Here is a 24,256-nt window from a genome sequence, read left to right as displayed (position 1 = left end):
TGACGAAATCTATCATCAATAAGAGGACAGATGCATAAACGTCAATTGGTTTATTACAATAACAAGACCCAAAAATGGTCAAATGTCGGGAATAAATGAGAGGAAAAGACGCCGTAACCTTGAAGTAAACAAAGATAAGTCAATTTTATTCAAAAAAAGTAATAAAATCTCTTTGATTAAAATGTTAACAGTTTGACAGCCCAAAGTGGAACTTGAAAGCTTGCATAAACTAAAATTTTATCCGTCTGTAATCTTATTGATAATAAAAATGAACCAATCAGCGCTCGAGAAATTAGACAGTTGTTGTAAAATTCACTCTTCCCTTCTATCTCGCACGTGAAACATGGCGTCACATGAGCGCGGTTAAATAATAGGCATGGGCTGTTCAATTCCCGCCAAAGGTTGTAAAAAGCGTCTTTTGATCGTGGATTACTTGAAAACCTACCATACAACCCGTGATTAAATTTTAAAAGTTGGTTTGTAGGGATGAATCGCACTTAGAGCGTTTAACGATACATTTTGAGCTATTTGTGAAATTGGCAAATTTTCACCTTGTCTCAAGTTTGCGAAAAATCTGTCTCAGTTTCTTTTTAAATTGCTTGAAAGTTTAATCAGGGCCAATTTTTAATGCATGAAATTTTGAGATAAGGTCATATGGGTAGATTTTGAGTAAAACGTCATTAAACTTACTAGTGTCCAATCTCCCCTTAGGTACTCGGTGATTCATTATGGCCATTTGTTGACGTTTAAATTCTTCAAGTTTTACATAGAAAGGTAAAAGACTTAAGCAAACAGAAAACAGTCAAAGTGAAAACATCTCGGAACATTTTCAAAAGAGTTAGAAGTTGGGCTGTTATAATCTATCAAAACTGTAGTGAACCACCTTAAATAGTTTAAGAATCAGTTCTCCTTCGTACGTAATGCAAAGATTAGATGCATTCCCGAGCCTTGGCGCCATGTTAGAATTTTAATATACCAAAATTGGCCCATTTTTGAGGACAATAAAGCTTTACCTAATTGACGTCCATTACCAGGACCTGCTTCACGTTGCGTTGATTTACCAGTCGGGCCTGCAGGTCCGGGGGGTCCTGGTAATCCTCTGTTGCCTCGTTTTCCCTGGGGTCCAGGGGGACCCGCGGTTCCCTTTCTTCCTCTTTTACCACTTGGTCCGGGAGGGCCCCGGGGACCAGTAGGCCCAGGTGATCCGGGAGGGCCTGGACAGCAATATGAAATCATTTAGGAGTTTAGTACAATACCGTCACGTTAAATTTACAAAGGCTTTGTATTTTATTACGTTGCTACACAACCATCTCCAACAGACGATTTTGTGACTCGTTAAAGTGACTGATAACGGCGTGTCTGTGTGACGGCATGTCTACTGTAAGCCTCAGTGAAGCTTGGGCTCATGTCAAGAGGCAGCAAATAATAATAATAATAATAATAATAATAATTATAATAATAATAATAGTAATAATAGCTAGTCCTGCAGGACGTCATTATAGATCAATCAATGTAATAATGTTCTTAATATCACACGTACTTTTTGATCTCCGTTTTTTTTTTTGTTTGTTTCTTCCCTTCTTGTGAACAAAGGAAATTTAACCCATTCTGCATCTTCACGAATTTTACCACCTTTCAAGAGATATAAAACTCTTAGTTTTCATTTGATGTTGTGTGAACAGAGATGAGCTCCAGATGTAGGCGAGTGACTGCCCTTAAAAAAATAACTTACCATCCCATAAATCTTACCTTCCAAGCAAACTATCTTTTCCTGACTATCTTCCACCGTCAAGTTCTGTTAAGTGAACAGAAAAGATACAAATCGTTGACCCGAAGCTACCATTGTGGCTGCAGAAGAGGCCTCTTCTGACTTCGTCAAAAACTGCAAAACTCCAACGATGATCAATTGTGAGCATGTAATTGTTCAGCGTGTGGTTTCGCTATATTTTCCAGTGAAATCTACAGACTATACCTAGTAAGCGTAACCAAGATTAAAGAAATTACGTACGCAATATATCAGGGACTTTTCAATAGACGATTGTACAAGGAATATGGCGGAAGAAAGTCCAAAACGTGCCAAGGGTTAATTTGCACTGAAATTTTGCCTTTGCATGTACTCCGTCCCTCTCCCCGGAGTAATAACCTGACTTGAGCTTGCGATCCAATAAAAGAACCAGTACCTAGTCAGCGCTCAACTTTAAATAAAAACACGCATCCTCTGACTGTCTAACCCTTAGCCCGCGATATGGTCACGTGATACTGTCCTGCGGATACCTAGTTTTCAAAGCTCTCAATTAGTCATAACATGAATGTCTAATATCAAATATGTTCCTATGGTAATGGTATGGGTATCGAATGGTCCAGTTCAGTTTTTGGAAGCACGAGCAGTGATCAAATTTGTCTTGCGAGCAGTGAGCACTTTAGAAACTACAAATAGCGAGCAGCGAGCACTTCGCTGGGCGGAATCTTTATTTTATTAAAAGGAAACTCTTCGCGCCAAGTAATCTGGCTGACACCGTTCAACCAACACCGAAGAATTGTTACGTGCGTGAGTTTCAATAAAACGTCAACAAAACGGGGACGCATGTTTCTGGAAACATTCATAGCGCGTGCATGCTTCCCCAATGTTTCCCAGTTTTGCCATACGGGTATTGAGCACATTTTAACGATAATCAAAGCAGGCGAGTAGTGGCAAAAAATGTTTCGAGCACGAGTAAAGAGCACTCATCTAGTTTTTGCGAGCCGATTCGAACAAAGGCCACATTTTTGAGCACTTTTAAATAAACGCTTTGATCGCATGCTCGCAAATGCTCGCAAAAACCATTCGATACCCCTAATGGTGCTATAATCTATTTTTCAAGGCATTGGGCTTGGCGCACGGACGTAGGTACGGACGGACGAACAGTCACGAGACAACCAAAATTTTACCAGATCTTTTAAGGTATATAGCTCCGCTCGTTCGCCGCAACAGGAGTTCTACTACTGTATATTTATTCCGTGTAAGCTTGACCCTTGACCCAGACAACACGCTTCTCTAATTGATAACCTCTGTATTACCACTTCCAGATGTTGTTGTTTTCAGACGCTACATTGTAACAGGAAGATAAAATGCGATTCTTCCTTTCTTGAATAAATGAAAGACTCTATATGTTTGAATTGATATGCTTAAACTTGCTTAACGTCAACTTCACACTTTTTACCGCAACTCAGTCTAAACTAAGACCAAAGTAGACGATCATGTCAAACCCGAAAGATTACCTTTTTTTTTTCCGTCCTCCACTCTCTTAGTATTTTATTGATTGATGGATGGATGGATGGATGGATTGATTTCCGTGTTTTGCTTTTTTTTTTTGGCTCACTTAGAGTTTTAGAATCCCTTGCGTCACGAATCGAATCAAGGTCTGTAGCTCACTTGGAAGATAAAAAAAAGAAACTAAACTTTTCCCAGTAACCGCGTTTTCTTAAGTCCAGTCATATACGTATTACAACCTTCCCTGGAGATTATTTTTATGTGCAAGTGCAAGTGCAAGTGCAAGTGCAAGTGCAAGTGCAAGTGCAAGTGCAAGTGCAAGTGCAAGAGAATATGTAGTCTCTTGCTAAGTGATAGTATTAATGGTTAAAATAATATATTTAAATAACAAACAAACCTATCAAATGTCCTAGAACCTGCGGTCAGTATTTGGAACGCGGAAGAATTCACACAAAATAAATAAGCCCAATAAATAAAGAAAAACTTACACTTCGATCCGCATTCAAGTTTAAACAGGCGCTGCTGCATTTGCGGCATATAGATGGATTATCGACAGCTCTTTTGGCCACAGTGTTCGTCTTTTGCGGCCCACTTAGAGGTGAATGCGTAGATGTTGGTTTAATAATCGCGCCATCAGGAAGCCGATATGGACCATTTGTAGCCAGCAAATCCTGTTCAACTGCTGTTAGACGAGAATCAAATCGATTCAAAGAATAGCACGTGAAACCAAGTGAAGCCAACGTCAGCATTAAATTGAATGACAAGCCAAAGAGAACAACAGACGATCCCTTTGCGCTCTTGGTCTCCATGTTCGCTGATTTCCTTGTACAAGAAATTGAACGATTGAGAGATGCTTTATCTTACTTATATCGCTGAGAATACTCAAAGGAATGTTGACCTTGCATGAATATCGGTTACAGTTTTAGTTGGTATTTCCGTTCTATTGTGGCACTGATCGCTAACGCTTTGGGAAGTGGTGCAATCAGAGATGGACTAATCTGATACCATAACATGACTAGTTTGTTCAGCTTCCGTGAAAACTAAGCCAAGAAAAGCTTTTACGGTGTTTTGTTCTGCACGTACAATTTTACAGTAAATCAACGAGTCAAGTCGTGTTTGCTCATGACCAGTACTAGCTGACTGTTTTAATTCGTTGTCACTGCTGGAGGTTATAGTGACAAATGATGTTCAAAGAGCAACAAGTTCGATTCCAGATAACCGTTAAACAGCCATTGCTATTGATGAACCATCCTTGTTAGCTAACCGTGACTCAATAATAAACGATGTGCTTTAATATAGTTCGCAAGTTCCCCTTTAACAAATTTCCTGATGTTGTTGTTTTCCGACGCTACAGGATAGTAGAAAGAGAAAATGTTATTCTTGTTTTCTTTTATTTCTATGTAGAGTTTAAGATTATGAGACGAAAGCTGAAGTATTAGAACCTCAATTTGCTTTTAATAATATTTTCTGCTGAATACGTGTAAGTATTGAGCTAACAGAATTTTACTTACGTGAGCGGAACTGGAACAAAGTTCAACTCATTTCACTATAGTTTATGTTACCAAGCAAAAAAACGATCAAAATCGCTTGAAGATAGTCATACTAATATACCAAGTGCCGTGTAGCATTTTGTGTGCTGATGGTGTATGTTAGCTTCTTGATGGAAGAAAAGAAGGCCCCGTTACTTTGTAACTGAACTCAGCTCGTGAATAGAATGATTTCATTGAATCTTATGTTGCATCTTAGCGTAGTATTTATGCTGGTTTTGTTTTTGATGTATTTGTTATTTAATTTCGTTATGTTATCGACTCGGCATCGATTTGTTTGACTCTTGTAGGTTTTGACCATTTATTACGCAACTATTTCCGCTAATTAAACTGATAGAAATTCGTTTTATTGTTGTTTCAGTTTACGATCCTTTATTTTGATGCAATAAATCGCCAATAATCGTCGCCCTATAAAGTGGTCTCACCCACTAGTCTGTAGTGACACGCATAAAGTTCTTTTCTTTTCGTCTCGTTTTGAAACTCGTCAGTCGCTGCAAGCGCAGCACACCCTGAATATGGAGGGCTAGAAAACGCGGGGCCGGAAACCCGGTCTACGTGGTACGGGGTCCCAGGGTACGAGGTCCCTGGGTGTGGAAAAAACAGATTCTGGTGAAAAAACACGGGGTCTGGCAGTGTGCGGAAAGCATAACAAGTTTCATTTCATTTTCGCCAAAAATAAATTTTCTTCACTAAAATGAGAAGTCGAAATTTTGTTAGTTTAAATAACTCTTTACGTGAAACACGTTTCCCGATCAAAAAAACAAACAAACAAACAAACAAACAAAAAAACAAACAAAGGGAATTAAACATTTCGTGAGGGGAAAAAAACAAAAAAAAAGGAAAAAAGAAACATTCTAGAGCCACTCTGTCGTGCATTGTAAGTAGGCGTTGTTTTGTCACGTGACACATTGTACAATAAATTTGGGCGTCGATAAAACCAGGAACATGGAACATTCCGGAACATCCTGGAACATTCCAAAACATCCCGGAACATCGAATAATTATAATAATTATGCGAAAAATATGTAAGATTAAATTGATATAAATTAATTCAAACAAAAATAAACTGGTATCAGCTCGGAAATTAAAAACAAAACAAAAAAATTATCCTAAAAAAAAAAAAAACGGAAGAGAAAGAAAAATGAACGTGACTGCAATGAGTGACGGCTAGCAACTAAGAAGAGTAATTCATTCCTTCCAGTCGTTCACCTTCCTTTTAATCACGTGACTGCCAGTTATCTCCAGATTTCGTTTTTCACAGAAAAACAAGGTGGTAGCGTTCGAACTCATTAATCAGACCTAAAAAATAAGGTACACGAATGTGATTTCGTTATTCAATTCACTACTTCAATGCAAAGATATGCCTATACACGATTTCTCATGAAGAAATAGTTTCTCCATGAGATAGAAATATAAACTTTTCGGCATTGGGTTTCTGGTCTAAACTAGTTCGGACTGCTCGAGCTCTGATGACAGTGTAAACAAATAGAAACACAAAATTTAAAAACATTTGGCGACGCGCGCGCTGTCTTGCGAGATCACTAGTCAAAAATTTATTGTCTCAAGAAATATTTGTTACAAGTGTTGGCGATCTGAAATTAAATTCTAAGTGTCGCCAACAGTTCAAATGCATTTCCTGGAAAATGTTTTTCCAAGTTAACTCTTAATTAATCAAAAATACTTTTAGCGCAGGCTATAAGCTATTCATCGCTAGTTCAACTTCACGTGCAGATCATTATCTGACATTCGATCAAACTTAGTTTTCTATCGAGCCATTCAAACACCACCAAAGAAGACCAGACATACGAAGTACGCGCGTGAACGCGCTGCTCTAATCTTTGATTACTGTTAGTTAGTAACAACTTGTTTGTTACTCGGGCCTCCGGACAGGCTTGGTGGTTCAGAGTGTCAAGCGTTGCTAGCGGAGCGGAGCGAAAACTCGGGATGATAAATAGCAACATGAAGACGGAACAGTGACAAAACTATGGCTACTGACATGACTTAACAAGCAACTGTATGATGCTCAGACGAACACTGAGATGTTGAAAAAAATCAGGGATCAAAAATGGAGATGCAATGGGTTACTTGGCATTCATCATCCGAATCGTCATGTTTGTGTTGAAAAACAGAGTGCTGTAAAGCGACGTGACGCAATTGGCGGGAAAGAGGAGGAGCCTGCAGTCATTGTAGTCAGTTAAATGAATGCCCAACGCTCCCTTCCCCTCCCCTACTAACTCCCCTAATCCCAATAATATGGTTTCATATTTCGAGCTGATACCAGTTTATTTTTGTTTATTTTAGTTTTGAAAATTTCATTTTACATATTTTACTTATAGTTATTATATTTATTCGATGTTCCGGAATGTTCTAATAAATTTTATGTTCATCAAAAATTTAATTCAAATGTGAAACAGTCCAGACTGATATTCTTGTCTTTTGCTTTTTTGTTTTTGGTTGTTTGTCAAAAAGCTGAGAGCACCTCACTCCCCACCCTACTCTCAGTCGCTCACGACCCTGTTGTTCCTCAACACGAAAACTGTTGAACGCATATTAACCTCGTTACGCCCTGTAACAACAAAATGTGACCACATTTGACGCAAAATGTAACGTTAACGCGAATTGCAACAACTTTTTAACGAAAAATGTAACAACTTCTTTAACACGAAATGTAACAACGCAAAATGTAGCAACTCTGGTCTAAATGTAAAACGGTAATTCAGATATATTAGCGTTCTTCAAATTATACACACCTACTGGTGACATTACCAGTTCAAAATTTTCTCCAGTTTAAAACAGTTGTTCGTGATTGTAATACCAAGTCCGTGTCTGTCCGTCCGAGCTCAAGGACGGACAGCAACGTGATATCTTCTAACACTAAGCAAACAACAATAAATATACACAACAGGTCTGAACGCAGATCAAATGACTTGAGAAAATTTCTTCCCCACTACCTTTACACACAAAAAAGTGGTCACCTACGGGAGGTGGTCCTTACGAGAAGTGGTCGCTAGGAAAGAGATGACTGTGTAAGAGAAAATCGTTTGGTTTCAAAAAGTCCCCGTTTTTTTTTTTTTTTTTTTTTTTTTCTCGAATTAAAATACTTTAGAGCTAAAGAGCTGTAGAACAACTTCTTTTTCCTTTTAAAATGGTCAAGTTAGTTTAATTTTCGACTGAGCACTTTGAACTTTTTAACTAGTCTTTACTGTGCAGTCACTCTGTTTGTGTGTGTTGTTTAATGATAGGAAAAACAACAGAACATTGTAAGTAAAAGCAAGTGAAAGTAAGTAGTAGCGGAGCTCCGACGGCCCGAAGGGCCGCCAAGCGGAGCCCCATACCCATATAGGGAAGAAAAGGAAACCCATGAAGGATTTTCTCATGGTTATCATGGCTAGCGGTATTGCTCGTGGGCGCGCACGCACGATGGCGGCGACGACGACGACAACGACGACGACGGAGTCGCGCAATATGGCGGCCACAAATGGGACACGAAAACGAGGCTTTATTTTTCGCGGGCTTTCTGTGGCTCAACGTGGCTACACGGCATGCTACGTCAACTTGAGGTCTTTAGGTTAGTTGACGCTTGCAGTGTTAAGGTGGAAAGCGATTGGAAGAATATTTTTTCCTGCAATTTTCGCTGGTTTAAATCTAAATCAGGTTTGACATACATAGCTGTGGTCAGGACCACATTGGTGGCTACGCAGTTATTTAAGTCAAACATCTTTGGAGAGAGAATTGAAACTTAAGCTGAGTGTTTATTTTTAATTTGTTTAGAGCTGCTTGTTGCTCTGTATTGCTGTTTTTGGCATATCTTTAGAAGATCTTTAATTTTGATTACGGTTGCAGTCAAGGTTGCATGATGCCTGGAAGAACTATGACCGAAGCGCAGAAACGGAAGAAGAGAGAAAGAGACCGTGAACGACAAAGGGAAAGGAGACAGAACTCAAGAGCAGCGCGAAGCAGAGTTGAAACAATGACGAGAAGCGAGAAGCAACAGAACGGAAGAAGAGCGTGAAAGTGAGGTGCAAAGACTGCGAGAACTAAGAAGCAACAGAACGGAGGAAGAGCGTGAAAGTGAAATGCAAAGACTGCGGGAACTAAGAAGCAACAGAACGGAGGAAGAGCGTGAAAGTGAAGTGCAAAGACTGCGAGAGCTAAGAAGCAACAGAACGGAAGAAGAGCGTGAAAATGAAGCGCAAAGACCGCGAGAAATGAGAAGCAACAGAACGGAGGAAGAACGTGAAAGTGAAGTGCAAAGACTGCGGGAACTAAGAAGCAACAGAACGGAGGAAGAGCGTGAAAGTGAAGTGCAAAGACTGCGAGAGCTAAGAAGCAACAGAACGGAAGAAGAGCGTGAAAATGAAGCGCAAAGACCGCGAGAAATGAGAAGCAACAGAACGGAGGAAGAGCGTGAAAGTGAAATGCAAAGACTGCGAGAACTAAGAAGCAACAGAACGGAAGAAGAGCGCGAAACAGACCTACAAAAAATTACAGAGGCTACGAGGAATAAGAAGGAACAGGAGTGAAGAGGAGAGTGCTTGAGAGAGAGAACGGCATCGGGAAGTAAGAAGGAAAAGTACGGAGGAGCGGTGAGAAATAGAGAGGGAACGGCTGCGAGAAATAAGACGAAATGCATGCGTAGAGCAGCGGGAGGCGAGAAGATTTCCAGGTAAAATAATGCTTTAATGTTGCTTGGCAACTCTAGGTAGTGGTTACGTCACACACATTTAATGGCCGCTCGGGCGATCATTACACAAGTTCGAAATAGTTGAAATCGGCATATAGTCAAGCCATAGAAAGTTAATTGGCTGTGAAATAGAAGATGCTTCTGCTACATTGTCCCGGAAGAGGCATTCTGGACTGTCGATTGTTTGTTTACCGATTGTGGTTTTGGTTTCTGTCCATTAGGCAGGTTTCTTTCACAGGTCACAGGTCACAGGTCACCAAAAATATGCCAAAACGTCATGAAACAGGTGCATACAAGTGCGTCCTAAGTGTAACTATAACGCTATTTTCTGAAAAAAAAAAAAAAAAAAAACGCATAGGGGAAATCAGCTATAGCACTGAAATAAAAAAAAAAAATTGATCCAACGAAAGCCAAGACTTATTTCTGTTGAAAACATAAATTGTTTGTAGCCTTTCAATATAACATGAAAACGAAAGAGGCTTACACTGATCCGTGAATTATGCATTTACTTACACGTGATTTGTGAAACAACGACTTTTGCGGGAATAATTGTTCACTATTTTTCGGAGATTTTAGCATCATTAAAGCTCGTAAACTACACGAAACTAGATGTGAAACCTGCCCATTCCACGCGCTTGCGGCTGGAAGACTGAGAAACTAACCACAGCGACAGTGAACCAGGAGGGCCTAGAATCTAGTCTGTCACGATGTGTCACACACGGCATTTTGATGCATCAAAATGGAGGGTTGTGTATGTGTTGAGAAACGTGGATAAAATCTGTATTTTTATGTGACACATGATTTAGCCTTTGCATGTTTACGTGAAAAATGATTGCTTCTTTTTTGTGAAGGTGAAACTGTTTTCGAATTTTTTTGTGATGCGTGAAAAGGCCAATTACTTATGCGTGAAATTGTTTTCAGAGGAGGTATAGGGGACCCTCTTGTTTCTGTTTAGTACATACTCGTTGTAAAGATTTCAAAAAAAAAAGAGAAACAAAACAGTTCAATTTGCTATCATAATGAATTATCTTATTACGATAAAATGTATTAACACTACATGTCTGAAAGCTACATTTCAACCCATTTCGTACATATACCACCCCTAGGATTTTTTTTCATTAAAATTATACAGTAAAACATTTTAAGTTAGGGTTTGTTGCATGGAAACATCGATAAACCTCTTGGGAATCTCGGGTAATTGTTATATCGCGAGTTTTACTGAGTGTTTTGAGTGTGACCTGTGACCTGTGACCTGTGACCTGTGACCTGTGACCTGTGACCTGTGACCTGTGACCTGTGACCTGTGACCTGTGACCTGTGAAAGAAACCTGCCGCTGTCCATTTGGTTTTTCGTGGATTTTTCAAGCAATTTCAAGTCTCGGAATTTACGGTACAGCAACCTATATTTTGTTTCGTTGGTTTACTCTCATTTATTTGCGGCTAAATATTCTGTACTATTTCTTAGTTGTGTGACTCGCGAACCATTTACGCCGAAGTTTACTTTAAACCAGGATACGGTATATGAAAATAGATGTTTTTAACTGGTTAGCATGCATGTCACACAATCCAGCAATGCAAAACTTTTGTCAGAGCTCATCGCTTACCTTGTCACTTTAAAAGCAGGCATATACACGAAAATTTTTTTAGCATATTTACTTTCATGCTTTGGCATTTACTCCCCTGAGGGACGTGCTTTACATTTGGGTAGTTACCAAACAATTTACTGGGTCTTTTTTCCTTTGTAGACAATGGTGCTGTAGAAATTAACATTGGAAATCTATCCCCTGTTCCCATTGCAACAGTGGTTACTAATGCACGTACACATGTCTGTGTACTGTGGCAGCTAAACAGATCGAATCATAGACGGCCATTAAAAAATTATCATTAACAGATGACTCTTTCAAATGTTCAATTTTGAGCTGCGGTTGGTTTTAGTTATACCATAGTTTAGCATGCATAAAAATTCAAAGGAAATCATTTGTTACAGCAAAGGTGAACTAAACAGCATTACTTTCTTGGTTTTTTTTCCATTTTAGCTCTGGTTCTGCAGTGAAAAGTAAAATTAGACGACCTTAAATGTGTTCTGATATTTATTACAGAAAATTAGAAATGGGATCCCACTGCAGTTAACATATCCTATCAAGGCCAAATTTTGACCCAATATGTTTTGAGCTCTCGTGAGCAACCACTTCCCATAAGCAGCCACCTAGGGTTGACATTTTGGGTGGTCCCTTACGGGAGGTTCAACTTAATTACAAAAAAAGAGAAAAAAAATTAATTGTAAACAGCTTTTAAACAATTACAGTACCTACCGGGGTACAGCTTGCTTAAAGAGGGATATTACTTGATTTGATTACACCCATTTTTGTATCCCTACCTTTGGGATTTTGGCTGGATATTGTTTGGAATTTTTCAATTAGTTTCCTGGAGGAATTTAAAATACTGTAAATTATATTTTATTTCATAGGTTTACTGCCATGGATTTGCTGCTTAATATTCTGTACTGCATTTTTTTGTGTGACTCACCAACCACTAACACAACATTAAGCCTTACTTTCTATATGACATTTGAAGCCAGGATGTATGAAAATAGATGTCTCTGACTGGTTATAGCGTCATGCAATCTAGTTTTGTCAGAGCCCATCACTCACCTTATCACTTTAAAAGTATACATGAACAATGTACAACAAACTTGTTTGAGCATTTTTACGTTTATGCTTTAGACTTACTCCCCTGAGGGATGTGGTTTACAGTTAGAGTGTAATTGCCAATGAATTTTTTTTGTAGAATGTCACGTTCATGACCATGTTGCTGCAGAAAATGACATTGGAAATCAAAATCTTGTTCCCATTACAACAGTAGTTACTAATACAGGTACACGTCATGAATACCGTGACAGCTTAGCAATTTAAGGTTGTCAAACATAGGTTTTGCTTGCACTCTGGAATCTTTTATTGCTTATGTGGCAAAGCCTGAGCACATTTAACTAACATGACAGTGATAAAGCGATAAGCTAGTCATATGCCATTTCCTTCTGTGCTATCTTTTTCATAAAAGTCACCATGCATATTTGCAGAATGACTGTTGGCACGTTTTTCATTGTTACCATGATAACCCAGTTAAATGTAGCAATCATGCGTGTCCAAAAATTGAGAGTCTATGATTTAGTGGGTTTTTTAATGGAAATGTGCTTATTTCTCAAGAAGTACTCGGCCAAATTGCACAAAATTTGACAGGAAATAAGTTCAGAAGTGTCAGAATGGTGTTAACATGTGTCACAGGGCAGGAAAAAGACTGAAATCCACTTGCCCAGTGGGCTAGAGAATTTCAGTTTTCACTTGCTCCAATTAAAATGCTACTTACCCACATGGTGGCCAGTTTGGCAATCAGAGGACTAATGCAAACAAAGTATGCTTGGATTCTTAACTAATCCATGCTTGTAACTCAATGTTTAACTAATTTTGCAGTCATAAGTTTTGAAATAGCTTCTGACTGGAAATTATCATTTATCAAGCTGACATTTTTAGTCAGACTCACAAGACTGCTGGGGCTAATTTCACTTGCCCACCGGGCCACTGAACTTCTATTTTCACTTGCCCAAGAGCAAAATTTACTTGCCCTGAGCAATCAGACTTTTTTTTGTTCCAAGGTTTCATCATAGAATTGACCCTGTTACATAAGAGTAATACTAGCAGATAAAGAACTTTCTAGTTTGGAAAAGAGTATAATCATAGGTCTATACGATCACTAAAGGATTACATGTTTTTTTTTTTTAATTTTTAAGTTTGATAGTTGGCATGCATGTAAATTGAATTTTAACACAATTGCTACTAATCTCGTAATCTGATTGGTTAATTTGCCATTGTTGATAAGAGTCCAGACAACGCTGCTCACATCTGTGTCACAAAATGCCTTGGACTCACTCGGCTGCACCTTGTGAGTCCACAACATTTTGACGACTGTGATGATGCGTATCATTGTTGATAAGAGTACAGACCACGCTAAACCACATGCGCTTTGTAAAATGTGATCATTTGTCAATGTTTTAATCATTACAAAGTAATACTACATAAAACAATTCTTTTAACCCAGTAATTCTCTCTGGGAGGGGATACTTCATTTTATTTCACCTATTTCCCAATCCCTAAATTTGGGATTTTGACCAAAAATTATGGGGATTTTTTCAAGCAATTTCCCGGAATATACAACTGCAAATTATATTTCATTTCGTTGGTTGACTCTCATCTATTTGATGCTAAATACTCTGCAGTGTTTCTTTTTTGTGTGTGTGACTCACCAACAACATTTTATTTATCTTATTACAATTTATGGCATACAAAAACAGAAGCTAAGGATGAAATGAAAAATAGTCGAAGACCCCCTGTTAAAAGAGATCACCAAATTATGGTACTAAAATGATCTAAACAACATTAAGCCTTAATTCCTATATGTATTTACGAAATGGGTGATTCCAGAAAATATCCATACCTATACCACGAAGGCTTTTAACGTTGATAAATTTCTTGTCAGATTAATCGTTTGCCATAGAATTGTAGAATTGTAATTGTATTTCATTTTATTTTATTTTATCTATTTACTTTTTCTTTCTAATATTTATTTCTCTCGAAGATATTAGCTAACAAGCTACTCTGTAAATTCGAGGTTAAATTTCAAAAAAAATAAAAAAATAAAAAAATAAGAGCCCGCCCGCCATACTTGTTTACAATGAGCCAGAGAACCCAATGGCATGGGAACTGATCTAGTGAATATCATTCATATGCCATCTGACGGGTTGCAGAAAAAATAAGAAATTTACGGGGAAATTTCATGCGAAAAATACACTGGATTATGCAGAAATTTTATCAAATAATACGGTTAAAAAGCCCGGGTTAAAAAGTCTTTCCTGAGTACCAAACAACAGTGAAACGAAAAGCACTTCGAAGTCTTAACCACAGTTTGAGCTCTTAAATAAAATAAACTTACTAAACATCATGCCCACCAGCTTTGACATATGCTTGATATGTTTCTAGTATTTGTTGACAGGTGTTTCTTCATTTAACACAGGTTTTCCGTAGAATTTTGCGTAAATAAATTCGTTGTGGCGTTCGCGGTAATTGCGTAACTTAGTAACCAGGCACTACTTTGGTTGGAACGCCTGGAGGTTAAAGTTCGTCATGAACGAAATGGCGTGTTTTGGAGAAAAACTACTTCAGAATAATCAATCTCTTCGGAATTTGTACTTGTGGGGATGGTAAGCAGCTGATTTATCGCTATATGAAACAATGTTTCTATTTTATGCGGAAAAAAGCTCAGATTATGCGGAGGATGCAAAATTGCGACTGAAGAGGAAGATTTTTTTGTCGCCCAACATTTAGTGAAAAATGCGTGCGATCGTATCAGATGAAATTTCGAGCCCTGTAGACAGTTGTTTGCCTGAATATTATGAGAAAAAAAAGTCTTGTACAATGTCGAAGTATAAAATCTCCTGTGTTGGAAGTAGTGGAGAGGTTCGCAATTCAGATGGCTGAACTACATGTGAAAAGCGGAAATCTGGGGGAAAAAGGGGGTGTGGGTTACTGAACGATTTTGGAATTCGGAGGGCAATTGGGGGAAGAGCATTCTGTAATTTTCGAGGGGAGTGTAGGGTTAAAATGTTCATGCTGCCCATGGTAGGGTATGGGTATTTTCTATAATCACCCATGAGATGTCTTAGATGTCACTCAATAGATGTCTAACGTATTGTCGCAGCTCATTACTCAACTTATCACTTTAAAAGCATACCCCAAACTTTTCTGAGCACTTTTGCTTTTATTCTTCAGTATTTACTCTTCTGAGGGAAATTATAGTTTGGTAATTAGCAATGAATTTAGTGGATCTTTCTCTCTTTGTAGAATGCCATGTTCATGACCATGCTGCAGCAGAAAATAGCATTGGAAATCTAAACCTTAGTCCCATTGCAACAGCGGTTACTAATACAGATACACATGTTATGTGTAGTGTGGTAGCTAAGCAATTTAAGGTGGAAAAACACAGTTTTTGCTAATGCATTCTGCAATCTTCTATTGCTTATGCAACAAAGTCTGAGGACAAAACAAACATGACAATGTCAGAGGGATAAGCTGTTATTGTTGTTTGATTTATGCCATTTCCAAATGTGCTTTTATGTAAAATGCCATTCATGATGCATAGATCAGTGGTTTTGCAGGTTTGTCGTTGTTACCGTGAGAAGCCAGGTATCCCAAGACTGAAAATTTATGTAGTTGTTCTTTTCTCAGAAATGTTCCATTTTCTCGAGAAATGCTCAGGAAATCACTTCAGAAGTCAAACAAGTGGGTCATCACAAACAAAAAAAGATATCACATGAAATTGTAAAAATTGCTCTGAATGTTTGATAAAGAATTGCTATAATCTGCTAATCTAAAAGATTATCAGGATGTTGTTAACATGTGAGCATTGCTCCAAGGTTTAATCATAGCATTGATGGCGTTGCTTAGGAGTAATATTTGCAGATAAATAAATTGGTCATAAACTTTCGAGTTTGGAAAAAAGTAGAATCATAGGTCTATATGAACAAAAAAAATTGATCAGTAAAGGATTACATGCTTTTTCTAATTTTCAAGTTTGACAGTTGGCATGTATGAAAATTGAAATGCAATCATTTGTTTCAACAAAGGTGAAAAAAAAAAAAATTATTACAAACTAAAATTACTTTAAAAACATTTTGGCCATATCAGAATCTACAGAAAACAGTTCTTTGAGCCCTATAATTCAATGACTCATCACTTCCTAAAATCCAAAACTAAAGAGCCACCAAAGTTTTTATCCTCATCAGGCATAAGAGGACTGGTATATTTATATCTTTTTACACTTTTACAGCGCAATAGCCTGCTTCATTTGGAAACCAGAACATTTTGAATCTCACGGTTATGGAGGTGTATCACACAAGGCTATGATCGAGTTTGTTGAAAAATATATACGTATCACATCATTTTGAACGTTTTTAGAAGTTAGAGCATTAGGAAAAGTGCTTATATAAATGCTTGTTTGTTCGGGACTGATAACAGTCTCTGATCTTGGATTTCACTTAAGGGGGACATCCTGTCCCAGTCAACAATTTTCAAAGGGACATTCCAGTTTTTGGGGGGACACACTGTTTTTTGTGTCGCAACCACTTGAATTTTTCAAACCAGGTAGATTGAAAGTTTCTCCTTGCTGCTTTGGCTTTTGGTTCGAAAAAAGGTTCACGTTCATCAGTATCACTCAATTTATCTTCGTTAACGTTGTCGATTCTGCTGGTTTTCGTTTGCGGTCTGTGTTTTTCTCTTTTGTTTTCTTGAACAAAGAATAATAATATTCTTTTCTGCTTTGACATGACAATAATATAGCAGAATGCCAAAGAAAACAACCGAAATAACACATCGCGTTTCATCAATCAAGCGTGAAAAGTAAGGGGTTTGCAATGAGCACATGCATTTTTATAAATTGACCCTCCTGTAAGCATCATTCTACTTGTTCCCAGGAATCTCATCTCAGCCTCTTTTAGCCATTTTTATTTATTTGTGTCATAAACATTCTTAAAACGCACGCTGTTTTTTATTGTCAGTTCTATGAAACTTTAAATCGCACAAAGTTTACGAAAAACTTAGGAAACAAAGGAAAATTACAAGTCAGTAGCTGCGGATGTTTGCTGCACAAAAATGACCCACGTGACGAAAATTTGGGGAACATCTTCTGTCGAACTGCGCCAATCCTGCAATGGCGCGCTCTAGATCAGACACTGGATAATCAGTCGCCTAGATAGCCAAAGCAAGTTCCAAATGTTTACACTATTTTTCAAACGTCACATTGGTGTACTAGCGATGTACACCAACATGGTGTTTTCATATTTGGCTCTGTAAATTTCTGCGAATCATTTCAACGAATATCCTAAGTTTAGGGAAATGCACAGGCCTAAAACTTGGAGAAGTGACTTACGTAGTTATCTTCTAGAACACTTTCTTAGCTTTTTCCACTGGATGGTTTTCCCTTTTTTTTTTTATTGTGTGACACTGAAAACGATCTACAATTCTCTAAAAATTAAAAACACCATGTGTACAAGTCATTTACAGGTATCATTGCAGCAGACTGTAATTATTTATACATGACTGTACGATACCTACCAACATTTCATTAACTACATGTATTATACTTTACATGGTTCAGTTTGATTGATTTGATTTCACCCATTTTCTGATTGGTGTGTTTGGGATTTTGACCAAAAACAGTTTCAAAATTTTAATTGTCCTTGATATGCGCAAGGTCCCCCCTCTCCAGCTTAACTTCAACAGGTGCATAAGAGATTTTCATTTTTCTACAGCTTCTGTTAAGTACTCTTTTGTTGGGGGTTGGGATTTAGTGGTTCTCTCAGTCATGTTGACATAGATTTTAATTTATACAAATCTGTACATGAAGTCAATAGATACTCATTGTTGTAGGGTATACAGTGGAACCTCGATTTAACAAAGTCACTGGGGACCGGCTAAATTTGTTCGTTAAATCGAGGGTTCGTTATATCGTAAACCTCAATATAACGAATTTGAGGGGAAACGACCAAAATGTTCATTATACCGAGGTCATAGTTAATGATTGATTTGTAACACAGGCGACTTCTGTCACGCAATTCAATGCAGTTTTCGTCACCCAGAAGTGCTGCATTTTGAGATGCAATTCATTAAGCATGGTGGCTTTCAGCATCAATTATTTTCACTTTTGAGCAGACGCACAGCTTTTGTTTACAAAAGAACGACTCTTTCAGGGTGGGAATTTAAAAATGTTGCAACGTAGAGGTTATACAGAAAATTGTCTATGTGAACAAGGAACCGGTTTTTTGTTTTGTTATGTTGCACTACCCAACATTTCCGGATTTCAAGGAAGATGGCGCAGAGGTTAATTGATGTTGAAATACTATAGTGCCAATGTCTATGACCTGTAATAAGCTGTTGACTGAAAGTTTGCTGTTTCTTTACCATAAGGATTACAAGGATTTGTTGACTGTTGATCTGTCCAGGTAGATTTTATGTTTGGACTTCCAGATTATGTTCGTTATATCGAAGAATTTGTTATATTGAGGTTCGTTATATTGAGGTTCTATTCCATACATTTTACTGTAACTTTGGCCAGGACGATTCGTTATATCGAGGACTTCGTTAAATCGAGGTTCGTTAAATCGAGGTTACACTGTATAACTTCTTTTTTTTTAAATCAACCAACAACTAAAATTTATTGAAAGGCAAAGAATTGACATACATTAGATGATAGTACACATGGTATATTAAAATCAGTTGAAATTATTATTCATCGCGTAATAGTACATACTATTTTAACAAAAGTACCTGTGCATTTAGGGGTCGAAAATGAAACCTTGCCAGAGCACAAATACATGTATGTGAATTACCTTCCCCTTATTTTCCCCTTTGCAGTTCACAGCATATCCTGAAGCTCTTATATAGTAATCATTAATTTTACCAGATGTTGAAAGGGCGAATCCTGCTATAGAAGACGTTTTGGAAGCAGGTAACTTATTGGAAACACAACAGGCTGTTCCCGAAATGGATAACCATGGCCACTTAGAAGATAGTCGTCTAATTGACAGAGCAAGAGCAGTAGGAGTAGTCTATGAGTTTGCACATCCTGGTGTAGATGAAACAGACGACGACAGAAGGAAAAGACTGGAAGTTGTGCCGAGTTTTACTTTCCTCCACTCAGAAGACTACTTGAACAGTACATTTTGCAGACCAGAGGGGAAGAAGTTAATCTTGCTGAAGATAGCAATGCCCACTACAAGGCTGTGCAAGAGAATACCCATGTCGTGGTAAACTACTTTGACCTGCGTACTCAGTCGTACCATGACAAGGTTCTACAGCCTGTGTTTGGTGTCTCTGACTATTGGTACCGGTATGAATTTGCCAAGTCCCGAGGTCAAATCCACTGGCACCAACTCAGCTGGAGAGAGGACAGACAGCCACACCAGCTGTTGTATCAAGTTCGCGAAGATGAGCAGCATGAAGATGAGTGTGCTGCCATACTTAACCAGTGGGCTGATGAAAACCTAGCCATGACAGCATTACACCCAGCTGGTAGTGATGAAGAGGGAAAGCCCCGGAAGGATCACTGGCCTCTTCCCGAGGGCTCAGCTGACCCTATACCAAATGATCAAGATCCCCTGGTAAAGATGCTAATGGATATAGCATCAACCCAAGATGCGATCCTAGAGGATCATTTGCTTTTGGTGAACCGAGTTGGGTTGCACAGTTGTTCTGATTACTGTTTGAGGACACCTCGTCATCCTGAGCAAGGATTGCAGCCTAACGAGAGGGTGTGCCGCATGGAATTTGGAAGCGAGTTTCACCCGGGGAAGAAACTGCACAGGGAGCCAGAAATTGTTAATGATCACAATGGAGCCCCTCGCCTTGAGATGCCACGTGACCACCCACGTGTGATTCAGCATTCCTCTTATCAATTGCAGTCCTGGAGAGCAAATGGGGATGTAAGCTTGATTCTGTCAAATTCATCCCCAGACAATCCCAGCACAGATGACATCATAGCTATAATCGACTATGTGTGTGGCTATGCATGCAAAGACAGCGAACACACTGGCGCTACTGCTGACCTCTTTGAGGACATGGTTAATGCTGTTGATGCAGCTGATGCCGACCAAGTAACTGGGAAGTCAATTTGCGCCAAGATGCTGATAAAGACGGTGGGAGGACGAGATATCAGTAGGCCCGAGGCATCATTTGAGCTGAGTGGATTAGCACTTTGGCGTTGTAGCCGTCAGTTTACGTATTTGTCAATGACAGGGTCAAGGCGCCTTGAACGTGATGGCGACACTGCGACACTCAGCACCCCTTTGGATAATTACCTTGCAAGACCGTAAGAACAACATTGCTCCTGGTACCAGGTTGCGTCTAAGGATGGCAAGGTTTCAGTTGTAAGTGGGGGTGCTACCCATGCAACATGGCCATTGAATGAGGACTACTGCAGATCCATGCTCCTCTTGCACAGGCCAAACTGGTTTGAAGTCCAAGAAGTAAAAGGAGATGCTGAATCTTGGATTGATCGTTTCAAGGAGTTTCTTGTGACTAACGAGTGCCCGACATTTGTGAAGGCGCAAGTCTCTAAGGCAAAGCATTATGCAGAGCGTCCGCAAGAACCAGTATTTGAAGACAATGTGGACGATGATGCTGTTGAAGAAGAACAACAGCCTGACTGGGTTGATGTCTATGCAGGTCAGAATCAGAGATATGAGGGTGTAGAGAAGGACTTTGATTACGATGATGGTGGAGAGCAGTATGACTGGAGCAGTATTTCAATCAATCTTCCTGAGGGTAAAGACCCAAAGAAATGGCTTGAAGATACCATCAAGCAACTTGAAGAACAGGAAACTGTGGGCCTTGAATTACCAGATGTGTCCCCATTGACCTTAAATGACAATAAAAGAGCTCTAGTCATTCTAGTGTTGCACACACTCTACAAGTTTGTCGAGAACGAGCTTGATTATCGTCCTTTGCGACTTGTTGTCTCTGGAACTGCAGGAACAGGAAAATCGTATGTTATCAAGTGCCTTCAGAAGCTAATGCGGCAATTGTTTGGAAAGAATGATGCAGTACAGGTCATAACCCCAACTGGGAATTCTGCCTATCTTGTCCAGTGTAGTACTGCTCACAGCGTTTTAGGAATCTCGACTGGTGGAAGATCTTGTAATGAGCTAACTGTACCTTCAGGTCTTGTGTTAGAGAAAATTCAGAACAGCTGTGAAAATCTGAAAGTTCTGATTGGCGAGGAGCGATCAATGTTTTGGTCGAACCACACTGGGCTGGATGGAACAGCATATAGGATATGCAGTTAACAGAGGAGCCAACGCGGACGAGCTTTGGGGAGCCATTCCTGTAGTAGTGCTTATGGGAGGTGATGTACAGTTACCGCCTGTGTGTGACACTCCAGTGTACATCAACCATAGCCGTAGTGCACCATCTAACCATGGTCGGTTGGTGTGGACAAGTTTTGACAGTGCCTTGGAGCTAACTCAGATTGTGAGGCTAACTGAATCTGAAGAGCAGCTGAGAGATGTGCTCATGTCTATGAGAACATACTCTACAACACCCCAGCAAGTGCGGTGGCTACAAAAGTTCCAGTGGCATAATCTGCGCACAAACCATGGTCAAGAACTTCTTCGTAGGATGGATGAGCAAGGGCTGTATGTCTTCCCGACACATCGTTTGGAATGGGAACGCAATAAAGCTAAGCTGCTAGAGTGCAACCGAGAGCCAGACCATCCAGTAGCAAGGATCGAGGCAGTTGACAATGGCAGGCATGCACAAAAGGCTGACAGCAATAAGGCAGGTGGTTTACTGCCACTACTGTATCTTTGCCGTGAAAGCAAGGTGATGCTGACGGTTAACCTGAAGGCTACACGGGGCTTGTTCAATGGAGCAGTGGGCACAGTAGTGGATATTGTCTACAATGCTGGTTCCAGACCAACGGATGACGCTGCACCGTTACCGGATGTGGTGTTTGTACGGTTTCCAGGATATAAGGGTCCACCCTACATGGATGAAGACCCCACACTTGTGCCAATTGTACCTGTAAGTCGCTGCACTGACTGTCTATGTCGGTGCAAGCGTGTCCAGGTTCCATTAAGACTGTCATGGGGAACCACAACCCACAAGTGTAAAGGAATCACTGTACAGTACCGGACAGAAGTAACCTAACAGAAAAATCAACACGGAACGCGTTACTGGAGCGATCCAATTAGCGTTCCTTTGGTGTTCCCTTGGCGTTCCCCTGATATTCTGGAACGCAAAATAGAACGCGTTTTAAAGAAAATTAAGAACACGAAGGAACACAGGAGCGCGTTCTGAATTTTTTTTAGAGTTTTCAGTAGTACGCGTTCTCGTTTATTCTGCCCTGAAGACGAGCTTTTCGTAAAATGGGTAAGTTATCATTTTATGCGAGACAAAAAGAATAGTTAACTTGCATTTGTTGGGCATAAACATCAGCCAAATAGTCCGGAAATTGACTGAAGAGGACGGTATAATCGCGTCGAGACCGGCCGTAAGTCTTTTTCTTTCGAGGTTTAAACGAACGGGAAGTCTTTACGACCGGCCACGCAAAGGACGAAATCCGAAACTTGGCATTCGACAATTTGATGTAATTGACGAAGAAATGAAGAAAAACGATGAACTTTCTTCGGTAGAACTTCAAAGAATTTTGTTAGCACGCTGTAACATCACAGTCTCTGCACGAACCGTAAGGCGAGTGCGAAGAAGACTCGGATGGACGTGGAGTGGGACCGAGTACTGCCAACTGATCAAAGACGTCAACAAGCCGAAACGCATAGAACATTGCTTGAAAATTCTAGTTGACGGAGATGACTTCAGCGATGTTATCTTTTCAGACGAATGTTCTGTGAAGATTGAACGTTCCACTCGCCGCTGTTTTCATAAAGTTGGAGAGCCACGTCGCACAAAGGGTCAACCAAAACATCCCTTGAAGGTAGGTGGTCCCGGTAGGTTTTACACAGTTCCAAGCCCCCCCGCTGAGTCTCCTACCCAGTCCAAACTCATCTGTTTAGTTTCCACCTTATGACGTATAGTCACGTTGTAGTTTGTGAATATCCTAGCTTGGTGTAAATACTGCGGCTGAAATGAGGACAAATTCATTCTTCACTGTTATATAATTAACCTTAAATATATATTTTTTTTGCTTTTGGAAAACGTCTTTAGGTTCATGTCTGGGCTGGGATTTCCACACGTGGAGCGACCAACATTTGTATATTCGAAGGCAACATGGACAGCATCGCCTATCAGGACATCCTATCCCGCAACTTGTTGCCTTTTGTTCGCGAAAAGTATCCCACAGGGCACCGTTTCATGCAGGACAACGACCCCAAACATACTAGTTTGTTCCGCTCCGATTAAAACCTTTAAAGTCCGCGGAAAGCCAAATCCATGTGTAACTGATAACATTCGTGCGCTGATGAAAACAAGAGACGATTGGCGCAAAGAAGCAAGAAAACGAAATGATCCTATGGCTTGGACGACTTACAGAAACTTAAGACAGGAGGTTAAAAGAGAAATTAAAATTGCTGAACGAGAATTCTTCACAGAACAGATTCAAAGAAACCCAGGCAATACAAACAATATTTGGAAAGCAATCCGCCAAATAATTCCTAGAAAATCCAAATCCCAGCGAATCTTCAGCAAGGACAACAAAACTGTTGCAGATGAGTTTAATCGGTTTTTCGTTTCTGTTGGCCAGAGTTCCGTTGAAAAAATCCAGTCATTGGCTAATGAATGCAACATAACACTCAACCGAAATTATTTTGTCCCAAGACAATATCCTTCATGCGAGCAGTTTCATTCGAATACCGTAAGCAGTGGCGAGATTGAACGTATGATATCATCAATGCCATCAAACAAAGCCCCAGGGATCGACAAGATTTCTGTTCGTGTTTTGAAGGACTGCCTAAACCCGATTCTTCCAGTAATTACGTCTATTATCAACACTTCTATTGAAACATGCAAATTTCCTACAGCTTGGAAATTAGCTGAAGTGACACCTCTCCATAAAGGTGGAAACCACGAACTGGCAAATAACAACAGACCAATTTCTCTTCTACCAGTTTTATCAAAAGTGTGTGAAAAGGTCGTACATAATCAATTCACTTCTTACTTGCATTTAAACGACAGGTTAACAAAGACCCAAAGCGGCAACAAAAAATGGCACTCAACCGAA

At 39.5% G+C, this 24,256-nt stretch overlaps 2 protein-coding genes and 2 pseudogenes across 3 annotated transcripts in view; 3 read left to right on the top strand and 1 right to left on the bottom strand.

The window, feature by feature from the left end:
- Window positions 1–4,126, bottom strand: part of LOC149105192 (uncharacterized) — a 41,317-nt pseudogene extending 37,191 nt beyond the window's left edge. The window contains exons 1-3 of the transcript XR_016201327.1: window positions 3,739–4,126; window positions 1,750–1,795; window positions 1,014–1,214 (exon numbers count right to left, since the gene is read on the bottom strand). The product of XR_016201327.1 is annotated as an uncharacterized LOC149105192 (transcript). The remainder of the gene's footprint in view (window positions 1–1,013; window positions 1,215–1,749; window positions 1,796–3,738) is intronic.
- Window positions 4,127–8,460: 4,334 nt separating this feature from the next.
- Window positions 8,461–9,691, top strand: LOC149105191 (uncharacterized; annotated as a pseudogene).
- A 9,836-nt stretch (window positions 9,692–19,527) lies between these two features.
- On the top strand, window positions 19,528–20,412 carry LOC149105190 (uncharacterized). Its single transcript, XM_089271152.1, has one exon. The coding sequence runs from the start codon at window positions 19,575–19,577 to the stop codon at window positions 20,394–20,396; it is 822 nt and encodes a 273-aa protein (XP_089127278.1). The 5' UTR covers window positions 19,528–19,574; the 3' UTR covers window positions 20,397–20,412.
- A 1,008-nt stretch (window positions 20,413–21,420) lies between these two features.
- On the top strand, window positions 21,421–22,230 carry LOC149105189 (uncharacterized). The gene has a single exon (XM_089272330.1). It carries the CDS (start codon window positions 21,421–21,423, stop codon window positions 22,228–22,230), a length of 810 nt encoding a protein of 269 aa, XP_089128456.1.
- The last annotated feature ends 2,026 nt before the right edge of the window (window positions 22,231–24,256 follow it).

Source organism: Orbicella faveolata, unplaced genomic scaffold (assembly GCF_042242905.1).
Source record: "Orbicella faveolata isolate gen_17 unplaced genomic scaffold, um_ofav_v1 contig_34, whole genome shotgun sequence".
Lineage (NCBI taxonomy): Eukaryota > Metazoa > Cnidaria > Anthozoa > Scleractinia > Merulinidae > Orbicella > Orbicella faveolata.
The sequence above is the reverse complement of the archived record's forward strand: the minus strand, read 5'-3'. Positions and strand labels throughout refer to the sequence as shown.

Excerpts from the sequence above, each read along its gene's own strand:
- LOC149105189 (XM_089272330.1), top strand. The coding sequence starts at position 21,421 with ATGGGAGGTGATGTACAGTTACCGCCTGTGTGTGACACTCCAGTGTAC.
- LOC149105190 (XM_089271152.1), top strand. The coding sequence starts at position 19,575 with ATGACAGCATTACACCCAGCTGGTAGTGATGAAGAGGGAAAGCCCCGG.